Source organism: Lynx canadensis, chromosome D1 (assembly GCF_007474595.2).
Source record: "Lynx canadensis isolate LIC74 chromosome D1, mLynCan4.pri.v2, whole genome shotgun sequence".
NCBI lineage: Eukaryota > Metazoa > Chordata > Mammalia > Carnivora > Felidae > Lynx > Lynx canadensis.
The window spans coordinates 22,930,253-22,945,245 of NC_044312.2; the positions used below are offsets into that span (position 1 = coordinate 22,930,253).

General features: G+C 40.7%; 1 protein-coding gene across 2 annotated transcripts in view; it reads right to left on the reverse strand.

Annotated features, from left to right (window-relative positions):
- The window catches only part of CDON (cell adhesion associated, oncogene regulated), a 103,332-nt gene that overhangs the window by 25,186 nt on the left and 63,153 nt on the right, over window positions 1-14,993 (reverse strand). For both annotated transcript variants that reach the window (XM_030332223.1, XM_030332224.1), the window contains exons 13-17: window positions 13,666-13,847; window positions 12,888-12,993; window positions 8,345-8,467; window positions 3,646-3,867; window positions 917-1,197 (exon numbers count right to left, since the gene is read on the reverse strand). In XM_030332223.1, the coding sequence (XP_030188083.1) occupies window positions 917-1,197; window positions 3,646-3,867; window positions 8,345-8,467; window positions 12,888-12,993; window positions 13,666-13,847 (914 nt within the window). The remainder of the gene's footprint in view (window positions 1-916; window positions 1,198-3,645; window positions 3,868-8,344; window positions 8,468-12,887; window positions 12,994-13,665; window positions 13,848-14,993) is intronic.

A 14,993-nucleotide genomic window follows, 5' to 3' on the forward strand; every position in this document is an offset into this window, starting at 1 on the left:
GAGACAAAAGAAACTCATTATAGGTCAGAAGTCACAATCTGGTGGCCTGCAGAAATGTTCCACGTGGCCTATGCACTGCTTTCAAAAATTGGAATTAGTTGCCAACGTGTAAAAAATCTCGCCATTTCACCTGGATTTACAAGATGTTTTGGAAAAATCAGAAAACCGGTAACCCCAGGCCCTCTGTCCGTGCCAACAACAGGAGTGAACTGCAGCTGGTGTTCTCCAGATTGCTCCCGCCTCCAACTGCTCTCTTTCCCAGCTTGCTTCACGCAGTTTCACGTTCTGCCTGACTCCCCTGGGCCTGCGAGTTTTCAGATTTTGCTCTAAATGAAGCAAATTTAAAGTCTCAGGTCCAATCTATGCCCTGTGGTATTTCCAGCTCTCAAGAATAACTTCCGGCAAGTTCGTTACTGGTATTCCACTTTCACCATGAAAGAATTTTAAAATATAAACCAAACTGATGAACATAACTATCACCTGACAACAGAAAGTTTACACAGATTACTCTGGATTAAGGGGTTGCCACTGATACATACTATTTCCAGTCCAGTGAGCCTGTAAGGTTTCTATGGTCACAAAGGCCAAGTAGGCCAACCATGTTATTGCACCCTGGTACCGTGGGGCCCAGGGAGGATTTATTTATTTGTCTGTTTGTTTGTTTATTTATTTAAAAAATTTTAAATGTTTATTTTTGAGAGAGAGAGAGAGAGACTGAGCGAGCAGGGGAGGGGCAGAGAGAGAAAGGGAGAAACAGAATCTGAAGCAGGCTCTAGGCTCTGAGCTGTCAGCACAGAGTCTGACGTGGGGCTCGAAACACGAACTGCGAGATCATGACCTGAGCCAAACTCAGATGCTTAACCGACTGAGCCATCCAGATGCCCAGGGAGGCTTTATTTATAATTAGGTCTCTTACATTTACTAGGTGACGAGGATGTTCAAAATCCACATGCGTCCTGGTTAGTGAGCTTGTGTGTCCCGCGTAAAGCCCTCCATTTAAGTTCCCATTCATGACTCCATTGACTCCATTAGAGATCTTGTGGTGAACATGGGAGCAGCCATTGCTGAGACCTCCATTACTTATGAAGCTTCCATGAACATTCCCATTTATCCGATTTGTGCCAGGCAGAGTAGTGTATTCCACCATCTGCCCATTAATATCTGACCCTTGGTAGAGATATCCTGGAGGGTCATATTCTGTTAAAAGAGAAGAAGCAAAACAAAACAAAATGAAACAAACAAAAAAACCAAAAACACACAACAGTAAGACACTAAAAAAGACAATCTTCTTGGGTAGGCAGTTTGATTAATGAAACAAACCCCTAAGAAACTATAAATACAAGAAAATAAAATGCCCTAAATATGTTCACTGTGTTCACTTAATGCCTAATTATGAGATATGCTTTGAGAAAGTTATTGCTATTTCCTTGTAAGGAGATAGCTAGGAACTTTGAGTTAATTAAGACTCTGTTAATGGGAAAAGAAATTAACCAGAGAGAAATTACTCAAAAGAATTAATAAATTATGTAAGTTGAAACTATCAAAGTCCTGGCAACACTAAGAAAAAGTGTTTAAACTCCCTCACGTTTCAAAGTGCCGAGAGAAACCATATAAAAAAACAACAAAAGACAGGGCGCCTGGGTGGCTCAGTCGGTTAAGCGTCCAACTCGGCTCAGGTCATGATCTCACGGTTCGTGAGTTCGAGCCCCACGTCGGGCTCTGTGCTGAGAGCCTAGAGCCTGCTTTGGATTCTGTGTCCCCCCCTCTCTCTGCCCCTCCCCTGCTTATTCTCTCTCTCTCTCAAGAATAAATAAAACACTAAAAAAAGGTTTTTTTTAAACAACAAAAGGCAACCTTTAGGTAGGATGTTTTATTATTGTTTTGAATTTGTTAAATGTTTATTTACTTTTGAGAGAGAGAGAGAAAGAAAGAGCATGAATGGGGGAGGGACACAGAGAGAGGGAGACACAGAATCTGAAGCAGGCTCCAGGCTCTGAGCTGTTAGCACAGAGCCCGACGCGGGACTCGAACTCACAAACCACGAGATCATGACCTGAGCTGAAGTTGGATGCCCAACGAACTGAGCCACCCAGGCGCCCCTAGGTAGGATATTTTAAATAGTAATAACACTTTTAAATGAAAGGATGGAGTTATGTATACATTCACTGACTATCCATACAGTTCCTTGGTTAATACAGTCCATGTGGAAGTTGTGGTTTACTAAAGGCTAATTATTCCACTTCCTTATACTAAAAGCATAAAATAGTTGCCTCAATTCTGATTTCCAGGGGTACACTTACTAGACATATCTAGAAAAAGTGAAATAGTCCTTAGAGAATATGGTACCTAAACTCTACAGTACTTATTGGCAGAGTTCGGATAAATTCTTTGAAGGTATTAGAACATGCCAAGATTGGATTAGGTGTTCTTCCTATTACTGAACTTTTTGCACAGGTGAGTTATTATCAGTATATCTGATTATCTTTTCCACTACAACTGTAAGTTGACAGGGCAGGGGCCATGTTTACTTTTTTACCAGCGTTCATTGCTTAAAACAGTGCCAGGCGCCTCAAAGATAGTTAATGAGTATCTTCTGAATAAATGACTGAATGAACATCACTACCATAAGCTTCTATCTTTGAACATATTACCAAGTCATAAAGGGAAATGACCTTAACCAGATTAATCTCGCCCAGACAACCAAAGCAGTACTTTTCCTTTAATGATTCAGCTCACACAATTAAAGTCAATGATACTGAAACCATTTAGAAAAAGAGCCAATCAAATGATCTCCAACCCTTTCAGCCTGGTACCACCACCACTACCAATTCTCTCCTTACTGTCCCCTGGGGGGCACCAATTCGCTAAAAACAAATCATCTTTTCTCCCCCTGAGCTATTAGCTTTAATTCTCTTATTCTGGGGCCAGTGAGAAAACCAAAAAACCTCCTCCCACCAAAGACTAAAGTCTCTGCTGGATCTGATTCCCCTGATTATAACGGTTGGGAGAACAAGAAAGGGGCAAAGGAGAGGGGAAGGGAGAGAGGTCGGGAAAGAGAAAGGAAGAGGGGTTCTGGGCTAGCTGTTTTCATATAGCATCATCACTGACCGTGTAAACACTCTCATTACAAGATACACTTAGGGGGAAGAGATACTGGTCTCGGGCTGTTTGGGTACACCAGGTACTGAAACAGGACCATGTTACCTTAATTTGTGTCATTCAGTAAAAGCAACTTAGAAAAGTATTCCTTTCCAGACTTTCCAGCCTCTTCTATTCCTGCTGACAGGTCTTGTACCAGTAAGAAGGCGTTCCTGCAGCAATCCCAGAGCTCACGCTTCAAAAACTCTTTGCTCTTTGGTGGTCCGACAAAGCCAGGGTTTCCCAGCACTAAGTCAGCTATTTACTTAGAGACCTGCCTGGTTGTGGCTTTGCTGTTTATTTCTACTGGGCAATTTAATGTGATGCTCCACTTATTCTGGTTGACAGCTAGAACCGTTTTAAAGTCCCCTCCCTGAATGAAGAGTATCTAACATGTTTTATGCCATGACACTCATGCACAAAAGTATTGGGGATCAGTATGTATTCTGACAATATTTTCCCACCCATCTTTATAAAAGGACAAGGAAATATTTCTGAATGGCTTACTCTGTATGGTGCTTTGCTGGCGGTTCTTCCACAGGCACATTGCGATGAAAGCCATGAGAATGAGGACCATGACACCCAGCACGCAGCCAACTATCAGATACAACATATCGCTGCTTCTGGTGGGGCTGGTTGCAGGCCCAACGTTTCGTCCACCTCCTGGGGAATTGGGAGGGGTACTCAAGTCTTTGACGGGATACTCAGAAGCTCCAGGAACACGTTTCACTAGTTGAAATATAAAGGAAAACGTGATGTCAGAGCGAACACAGACTCCATGAAATGGTTTACTCTCTGAAGGAGGTCTGGTTAGGAATGCAAACCAATGTGTTTATACTTGTTACTGAGATGATGTGACCACCAATGAGTCACAAAGAGGGCTCAAAAGTTGAAAAATCGGATGTGCCAAAGTCTTAGTCCACAAATTCTAGAGAAATCATAAAATCAGGGAAACAAATGTACCTACTTGAACCCAAGCTCCTATATGATTATCTGCCCAATTATCCTTGTAGAAGACTATCAAAGAGTTGAAATAAAAATATTCCAACTTACGGATGGAACAAATTTTCTCTGTGATATACTCTGAGCTGAAGAAGACTCAAAAGTACATATTTTATGTCTCTTTCATGTGATTACTATTACAAGATACGGCTTTGGACTATTTGAACAATCATCTGCAATTCCGAAGACAAGCATTTCAAAACCAATACCCTTTGGAGTCCACGTACATGCAGTCTTTTTACCTAATGCATTGATATTCTGAGTAAGAGTGACAACAGAAGCTAGTAACAGGTGGACTCAAACCCCATTGTCTCTGTCCTCAGAAAACATGTTCTTGATGTTTTAAATGTCATAGAGTAGCAACAGAGCATAGTGGCTGACAGCCCGGCCTCTGGAACCACACGGCCCAGCTTTATATTCTCAGTTCTACCATTTATCCTTAGCTGTAGGACTTTAGCCTCCACGGACCAGTGTCTGTAGGTGGAAACTGGAGATAACAACTGCTCTATCAGAAGGCTGTAATGAAGGGTAAAGGAGTTAATCATGTAAAGCACTTAGAACAGAGACTGGCACATAGCAGTGTTCGATCACTTTTGTTGTTATTAGTTATTATACTTCCTGTTACGGCTTGTACTGGGGCAGAGTGGTCTTTAAAAACAATCTGAGTCAATAAGTAGTACAGTGGGGTTCAACTTTCTAGCAACTTTACACAGCACAGAGCTGGGAATCCATTAAAAAGAGGCCACCTTTCAAAGGAAAGAGGTCTCCAACAGTGAAAACTAGATGAATACTCGGCAGAGACTCTAAAAGAAACTCCTACTTCAGGTAGTATGTTGGCTTAGACAATTTGAAGGTCCCTGCCAATTCTAAAGGAAACAAATGAGTTTCTGAGGCAAAATAGACGTTACAGATCATACATTAAAGATCATGATTACCCATGGGGAAGTCCGTCAGATTTATCTACTCTTCATTTAGTTTTTATTTATTCACAATTCTACCAAGCTTGATGATTTTGCCAACTGCTGCTAAAGTTAATAAATTCTGTGGTGGAGGTGATACCGACTCATCAACATCAGTAAGAAGAAATAGGAGGACGGGGAGGAGCAAGGGAGGAGGAAGGGAGGAGAAGAAGGAAGGGAAGAGAAGAAGGAAGGAAGAAAAAGAAGGGATGAGGAGGAGGAAGGGGGAGGGAGAGGAGGAAGGGGGGAGGAGGAGGAAGGGGAGGAGGAAGGGGGAAGTAGAAAAAGAAAAAAAGAGGAGTGCCTGGGTGGCTCAATTGGTTAAGCCTCGGCTCTGGCTCTTGATTTCGGCTCAGGTCATTATCTCTTTGTTCATGGGTTCCAGCCCTGCCTCAGGCTCTGTGCTGGCAGTGTGGAGCCTGCTTGGGATTCTCTTTCTCTTTCTCTCTCTCTCTGCTGGCTCCTCCCCCCCAAAATAAACAAATAAACTTTAAAACAAAAAAAAAAAAGAAGAGGAAGAAGAAGGAGAATGAGGATGAGGAAGAAGAAGAGGCTAAGAGCATGGAACAAGAAAAGTGAGATGGAAAACATAAAGAGAAAACAAAGAACTAAGAAAAATTATGACAGTCTCTGATATTTAAGAGTAGGGGGAAATGGGCTGGCTTCAACACCGTTCCTGAAAAACCTTACTAAATCACTAAAGATAAGACAATCACCATTAACAACAAGAACCCTGAGGGGTGCCTGGTTAAGCATCCGATTTCGGCTCAGGTCATGATCTCATAGTTTGTGAGTTCAAGCCCCGCGTCGGGCTCTGTGCTGACAGTTCAGGGCCTGGAGCCTGCTTCGGATTCTGTGTCTCCCTCTCCTCAGCTCCTCCCCTGCTCACACTCTGTCTCTCTCTCTCAAAATAAATAAAGATTGTTTTAAAAAAAATTAAAGAAAAAAAAAAACAAGAACCTTGAGTCATTTATTTTTTTTTTATTTTAACGTTTTTATAATTTTTGACAGAGAGCGGAGTACGTGTGGGGGAGGGGTGGGAGGGGGGGACAAAGGATCTGTAGAAGGATCCACCGAAGCAGGCTCTGTGCCGACAGCAGAGAGCCCAGTGTGGGGCTTGGACTCACAAATCCTGAGATCATGACCTGAGCCAAAGTTGGACGTTTAACTGACTGAGCCATCCAGGCACCCCCTGAGTCATTTCTTTAAAAACTGAGATTGTGTATTATACATTCTATTTAAACAGGCTGGGAATCGTGTAACACATTTCAGAAAGTTATTCAATATGAACAGTTAATGTTTTAAAGAGCTTTTTTTCATTTTTTAGTGACCTGGAAGTCTGTAGGTAGAACCTTTTATTCCCCAGCAAAGTCAATTAATGAGGCATATACTATTATAGACACATCTATGCTTAAATAATACAGTTATTACACTGTTGTCTATCTTTTAGGTTTTGCCTGGCTAGATTCTTAAATGTCTTGGGGACAGAGATGATAAATTCCATTTTTGTTTAATTTTGCCCTACGTATTACAACACTCTAGAGGCAAGTAAGAAATGTCCGTTAACTTATCACAGTGACTAATACAAAAAGCCCCTCAAATATATACTACCCAAATTAAATCCAAGGTAAATTTAAATGTCTGTATATTTATATACACGTTTAATGTGGATTTAATATGTGGGTTTTGCAGCATAAAGTCATATGACTAACTTAGCATTAAAAGATGGAACAATGTCTTGTCTTTATAATTCAGTTTATGTGGGGCATCTGGGTGGCTCAGTCGGTCAAGCATCCGACTTTGGCTCAGGTCATGATCTCACGGTTTGTGAGCTTGAGCCCCGTGTTGGGCTCTGTGCTGACAGCTCAGAGCCTGGAGCCTGCTTTGGATTCTGTGTCTCCCTCTCTCTCTGCCCCTCCCCTGCTCACACTCTGTCTCTGTCTCAAAAATAAATAAAACATTAAAAAAAATTTATAATTCAATTTATCTGAGCCTCAGTTTCTTCATTAAAAAAAATTTTTTTTTTTAATTTTATTTGAGACAGCAAGCAGGGGAGAGGGACAGGGGGAGAGAGAGACAATCTTAAGCAGGCTCCACACTCAGCGTGGACCCCAACACGGGTTCGATCCCAAGAGCCTGGGATCATGACCTGAGCCGAAATCAAGAGTTGGACGCTCAACTGACTGAGCCACCCAGGCGCCCCAGTTTCATTTTTGAATTGGTATCATAAAATCACCTGTAGCAGACACACTGAAGGCTGCCCAGCCCAGTCAGCAGCCTTTTCCTCCCATACTTGCAAGGCCCCAATTTTGTTGAGCTGTCCACTCAAACCCCAACAACTAAAGTAGGTCCTGATCAATCATTTCACTCCCGGGAATGGTTTGGGGAGCATGTGACTGAGTCCTGATCACTGAGACCAGTGGGGGTGGGGGACAGGGGAGGAATATGGGAAATTTTCTCTTGTTCTTAAAAACAGACACAAGTTAAAAACAGTCTCTTTTTCTATTAGGTTAACTGAGACTGGACAGGAGTTTGTAAATAGCCACATTAGCTGTTTCTATTACGTGTAGTATTATCACCTTTAAAAACAGGTAACAGGAGTACCTGGGTGGCTCAGTGGGTTAAGCGTTCAACTCTTGATTTCGGCTCAGGTCATGATCTCACAGTTCCTGAATTCGAGCCCTGCATCAGGCTCTGCACTGACAGTGAGGTGCCTGTGTGGGATTCTCTCTCTCCCTCCCTCTGCCCCTCTCCAGCTCTCTCTCTGTCTCTGTCTCTCTCTCTCTCAAAATAAATAAATAAACATTAAAAAAAACAACTAGAAGATATTTTATAGTCAATCTACATATGGAGGCAGAGTTGGGAATTTCAATTTAGCATAGCGCACTGCTAATTCTGAATTTAAACACCACACTTAAGTAGACAGAGTTACACATAACTGTCATTCAAGAAACCACTTGAAGGGTATAAAGCACTTTTCCCTAAAATTATGCTTTTTTTAAAAAAGTATTCTAATTTTCACAGCAATCTCAGCAATTACTCGGCAAATATTTCTACTCTCTTTGTGGAGAAAAAGAAAAAAAGAAGAGGAGTGAGTTGCTTGGAGCCACACAGAAATTAATGAATATGATCAATGTTTCCGTAAACTAGGTTTTAGACAAGTGCTCTAGTCAACGTATTATGTTTTCCGTTGGGACAGTCTTCATGCCAGGAAAAAAAAGCATGAGTTCTCATTCCTCTCTTACCTTTAGTTTCACAGATCATCACGTTACTAAACTCGCTTTCTCCCCCTTCGTTGAAGCACTGCATTTTAATATCGTAGGAGGTTTCTGGCTGCAGATGGCCAATCATGTGCCACTGCTTTGAACCTAGAAAGGAAAAGGAAAAGACAAGCTTTACGTATCGCACGACCCAAAGGTAATTTCGAAACGCGGTTGGAACAGCATCCTATCGCCATAGCGTCTGTTTGTGTGATGAAAATGTCCTTCAGCGAAGCACTTCAGTAATGCAGCAAGATAAACAGCATTTCTGTGACATGCCATGAAACAAATGACAAGAGGTACACGGAATTAAAGCTATACCCGTGCACTGGCAGTAATATTTTGTTTCGTTACCAAGAATTAGTAGTAGGCCTTTCGTAAAATCCATGTTAATTTTATGCATAAGTTAAGGGAGGAAAAACCCCTCAAGTCCTCTGATGGTCTATTTTAACCTAGCAAGTCAATCCAGTCCGTCCACCCTCCAGAAAGCAGTACTATAAATGAGATCAGCAAATGGCGCCCGACCCAGAATAAGTGACCATTTATTTACAAGACAGGCCTCAGAGAAACTCTCAGTTCTGCTGGACTGGATATGACGTGAACAGACGTCTAAGTGAATGTATGAACAAATGGTTGAGAATAATCAAAAAGCAAAATCTACTAGCGGAAACTCTTGGTTCCTGCTCCACTGTTTCTTTTCTTTTGAGTCAGGGTCTCCAAACCACACAAGTATCTCTAATAGAATGACTTCTGTTATCCATGGCACCCAGCCAACGTTTCATTTAGAAACACTCCCCAAACTGAACCAACTCTCATGCGAACCACTCTCCATTTTTACTTCCACGGACATGTGATGAACTTTAATAAACAGGGACACTTCTGGCAGATTTAATGAACTCTTCCTGCACCTTTAATCCCTCTTAGAACATACCTCTTCAAACTGTTTCCACAGTTCCTTAGAAGCTCAACTATACCACCTACTGATTTAAGAATTAATTGAAGGGGGAGGAAAAACAAAACCAAACCACACGAGCAAGTCAAATCTACTCGGCTGACAGGTCCAACAGCACTGGGTTCCTTTCTAATTCAACACAGACAAAAATATTTCAGACCGGAAACACAGCCCCTTTTCCAGGTCACCACTACAAAACCCCTCATTCATAAAGACTCGTAGTTTACACAGAAGAGAATCTGCTTGTTTTAGGATCAAGGGACTCTGAAAGGCTCAAGAAGTAAGGAATTCTATGCCCCCTTTGTAAGTATAAAGAGGACCCTAAAATAAACTTGACTCACAATCTTGATTCAAAGACTGGAATAGATCTATTTCTAAGTTCCAAACACTTTCTCAAAGACTTCTATTTTTTCTCTGTCCTTGGGTCTTTCCTAGCTCAGCCCTACACTCACCTAACTATAAACGTTCTCCTGAATAATGACCACACTAGATTGGAAGTTTTCCTTTCAGAGTCCTAGTCAAAACGTAATTAAACTGCGCTTCCCATATGTTAACTAATAAGAGAAAAACAGGTAAAAGAACACGTATCTTGTTAGAATAATACTCCACTGTTATGGTAATTATTCAAATGGCTAAAATGACAGGAAGCACTAGCAGAGAGAGTTTTCCTGATCACTGATGAGTAAGACAACAAAGTACATTATTAGGTTGAAAGTCAACCAACCAGCATACCCTTTTCTTAAACGGGTCATTTTTTTTTTCTTTTTTTCTCAAAGAATATTTTAGAAGGTGAAAAGCCAAAGCACAGGCTTAACGATTAGGATGCTTGATACTTTAATTTTTTGGAAACTCAACTTTATAAGACAAAAATATTCACCACAAAAGCACTGGTATGCTGGAAACATTTACGGTTTACTCCAAAGTGGAACTTAATTCAGAAGATAGGATAACTTGATGTAATTGCTCTTGGTGTATTCTTTAACACTGTAATTGAGTTTCAGGTTTTTTCCAAAAGCTTAAACAATTCTGAGTCCATATACATAAGTAATCTAAAACTTTGCCTTAAAGAAAACTTTATGGGCAAAGGGTAAATACTTTCATTCCTTGGTTTGGGAGAACAGGCCAATAGTTTCCAACTGCCACAAAAAGAATTTCAAATGCATAAACTTGAAAATAAGGAATAAGCAAATTACACAGCACAGTGAAGCCCACTTAAACATCTAACTGCTCCGTCTACGAAGTTTATAAACAAGTTCTCTTCTCTGTGAACCGTAAGGCAAAACTCACGTCTGCAGACACGACTACTGGATACAAAAGTTAATTTCCCAGTTCCACACACCATATTCACATCACAAAAGCTTGCAAAAATTTCAAAGATTGAACTAGGGAATATATTTTAAAAACTGTTCACTGGTGGATATTTCTAGAGAGTAGAACCAGGGGAGGTTGGGAAAAGAATGGCACAGAGCGAGACAAAGAGAGATGTTCACTTTGTTTACATTTACCTTGTTTAGAACTATTTCATAGCAAATGTTAATCTCTGTCAAAAGATTTTAGAAATAAAAGTGACAGCGCCACTCTCCTAACACAGCTAAACTAAAATGACGACCTAGCTAGAACTCAAATATAGAACAGTTACTAATAACTCTTATCATTTCTTCTTTTTGCATAGCTTTTTCAGAAAGTGAAATGTGCACAGGGAAAAGTACCCATAACGGAACAGCTCGCTGAATGTTCATGAATTGAACATACCCATGGTACCAATACCTAGGTCAAGAAAGAAAATATTACCGGCACCCCAAAAGTACCCCCCATGCTTCTTCCGGTCATATCTCCCTCAAGAAAGCTACCGTCTTAACTTCATAGAATAGTCTGGCCGCTAACAAGTATCTTACCTCATTCCCCCAGTGCTTCATGTTTAAAGTGGATTTTAGAAACTAATTTGTTTCCTACTTTTCCACATTAAGAGAAATAATCACTCTTTCATTCAAAAAATATTTACTGAGCACCTGCTACGCACCAGGTATTAAAACTCAGATGATAATTTTTTACTATATTACAAAAGTAATCTGCTGGAAAAACATTATTTAAATTACACTATTTAAAGAAAACTTAATTTAGCGTATTTAAATGAATTTATTATAAGACTACTTACAACGAAATTTATATGCAGCCTTTGACATCAAGAAGTCGTATGAAAACAACCTTGGCCCAGGGCCATTTTTTGACATGATCCATCGTGATGTTAATAGCTCAAAGGATCAGAATCTTGGGAGGGGAAAATAGCCCTTGGAGGAAGGCTTCCTCCCAAAGCAAGAATCCCTTCTAAGAGATCACTGAGAAAGCATCCAGCTTCTACTGAACACCTCCAAAATTAAGGAGTTTCTGAGTTTGTTAAAAAAGCCGTGTTGGAGGTTTCTTCTTTATGCTACTTCCTTTTAGCTGCCCCTCCCCACCGGCTGAGTTCTTCCTCCACATAATAGTCTTTCAGTATTTGAAGGCAGCTGTCACATTGCTTGTTAGTCGTCCTTTTTCCAGCCTGATCATCCTCAGATATTCCACTGTTCTTTTCGACTCCATTCATTCATTAAATACTGAACACCTCACCACTGGAGGGGCTGGGGATACGACACTAGAGAAAAGACTCCTTGCCTACAAAGAGGCCAACGTTTAGCGGTGGGGACAAACTAAGTAAATAATTTCATACACACACGCACACATGCACACATACTCCTTACATACCAACTGTGGTGAATTCTATGACATAACCATAAAGGGCACAGTTAGAAATTACACCAAGGGTAACTCACATGAACCGGCAGAGGTTACCTGAGGAAGTAACATTTCGGCCCACAACAGAAAAAACTAAATAAAACACCAGAAGAGGAACACAGTAGGGAGTAGGAACTGCCACGTGTCATAGTACTGAGGCAAGAGAGATCCTGGTGCACACAAGGAAACTCAAAGAGGGCCGGCGTGTCACGGAAGACACAGTGAGAGGGGAGACGTGTGTGAGACTGGAGGAAGGTGCAGGCAGGGACCAGCCAGGTCATGTGGGGCCTTCAGACCACATGCAAAGTTCTAGATTGTATTTTAAATGCAAGGGAAAGGTAGTTTCAACACCCTTCCCTATCTTGGCTGGTTTTTTGTCTCTATATATTCCAATTCCTCAACATCTCTCAAAGCGGAGAACATGCTTAAGATGCAATCATTCCAGTAGAGACGTTAATGGAACTGAGACGGAGACATTTTTTTACATATAGCTAGAAGTTGCAAGTGATTTTTATACTCACGTTACTATTCACTTAAATAAAACAGAAAACAAGAATTTTTTTCAGATGAACTACTGACAAGTCAGATCTCCCCCAGGGTTTTTTAACTGTTTCTATAACCAAAATGGAAGATACTATGTATATTACCTTGGAAAGATGGTCTCTCTTTGGGAAAAAAAATCAAAGTAATAGTGTCTATGACATTTCATATTTTATCTATCTTAACCTGGGATGATGTTTTTCATAATATTTATAAACTTTCTCCGCCCAAAGCTCTTTACGCCAGCTTGCCAGTGGGACTTACCTTCTACAACATCCCTCTTGTAATCACTGTCATTGTCACTATCTGTTGGCCGGTAGTAGATATAAAATCCTTGAATGGGAGTATTATTGTTACTTGATGGAATGTACTAAAAAATAGAAGCAAAGACTTGTCAAAGACAAAAATGAGTGTAACTTTCAACATCCATGATGTGAAATATCTGTGTGGCAATACTTTTCCAGCTTCATTTTGTAAACATCCTTGATGGCTATTTTAAATTTAATTCAAAGGTATTGCGAGCATTTAATTTACTGGAGGGCTGGGCAAAAATAATGTAATATATTTCACCAGGTTCTAAGGCATAAAAGTATGTTTGGTTCAAAATAAATAAATCTTGGGGGTGCCTGGGTGGCTCAGTTGGTCGAACATCCAACTCTTGATTTGGGCTCAGGTCATGATCTCGTGGTTTGTGAGATCAAGCCCTATGTCGGGCTCTGCACTGACAGCATGGAGCCTGCTTGGGATTCTCCCTCTCTCTCCCTCTCCCCCTCCCTCCCCCTCAAAATAAATAAATAAACACGATAAAAAATCTATCACTCAATCTTGAAATGGCAATTAAGGTAACACTTGGCTGAGAGCTGAGAAGACTGTCCCACTCATCAGAGGTGCTTTTAGATAAATATGCTATGCCCTTCAACTTTCCCTCACTTAGAAGTTAAAAACACTTGCTATTTGTAATATCGTGCCATGAGGATATCAAATCAATCATTACCATGGCCAAACTAGACAACCGTCTCATTAGAAAAGCTGTCCCACTTACCGTCCACTTCAGCATGATCTGCGTATCACTGACAGCTTCAGTGTAAGCAATGTGGGGTCCAGTTATTGGACGGTTAGAGAAACGATTGGGGAACCCAGCCACCTGATAAGGACGAGATGCTGAACTCCGAAAACTCTCACCATAATGGTTGATGGCAATAACCCTAAATTTGTATGTTGAACCTTTTGAGGGAGGGAAAAAAAAAAAAAAAAAGGAAAAAACAGAGTTTTTAAAAATCTGCAAACAGACAACCGAAGGTCATATCATTATACGAGATATGGCAACTGTGCCTAAGTATCTATCTACAGTCACGAAAACACACTCTGAAGTCTCCACGGTAAACAGATTTCAATCCACTTGCCAGCTTCTGTCAACTGGCAGCGGATGTTCAAGATGTTGTGTTCCCGGGTCCAAGAGCTTATTAGGAGCCACTGGGAGACAAGGCCATGAAAGATTAATGATGTCTGTCATGGTAGGGACAGGTAGAGAACAGGAAAGAGCGCATTTACTTTTTTTTACCATCACGTTCTAAAATCATAACCATCAAATGCAGTATCGGTTGAAGTATCTGTGTTCAAAATGAGGTTCTTTCCCCTTTGAAAGAAACAACTGAAGCGAAGTTTAACACAGTGAATACACTTAGGAAGGGGCGCTGTGTGGGTGACAGCAGATGTCACTTGATTTCACCAATAATGGGATAAGAGCGGACAGATTTAAGCCACAACAGAAGGTATTTATTTGTATTACATATTAAGAACTTAAAAAAAAAAAACAAAAAAAAAAACCTCTAAGGATTGTGAGTTTCTGACGATCTAGATCTAAAGAATAAATTAGACTCCCCCAGCACGTTTCCTGATGGCTCATAAATAACCACGGGGCTTCTGAAGACGGTGTTTTCTGTCTGTAAAATGCTACCCAGCTTCGCCCACATTTAAAACTGTCACCTTCTCCCAACTCTACCTGCAGGTTCTGAGGCTCATGTTACCTGTCTAGACAAACACCGACATCTGTCACTAAAGTACATTTAAAAAGGCCATAAACAAAAATGGTCATGGAACATAGATAAAAGCAACCAAAGTGTATTTGTGATTACTGCTTTTTCCTTGTGTGGTTTAACGTCTCAATACAGCCTTCAAGATGCTGGGGTGGCAGCAGGGAAGTCGGGTGTTCTGCTGAGCAAAGCATGAGTGTTCTCCCATTTCCGTTGAGAGATTCATCATTAGAGCCAACAATTTTTGTCAAACAACCAGCAATTTTCCTCTTAAAATATGTAATTATAGCAAAACACCTTACACACACACACACAAAGATGTCACACAGCACTGTTT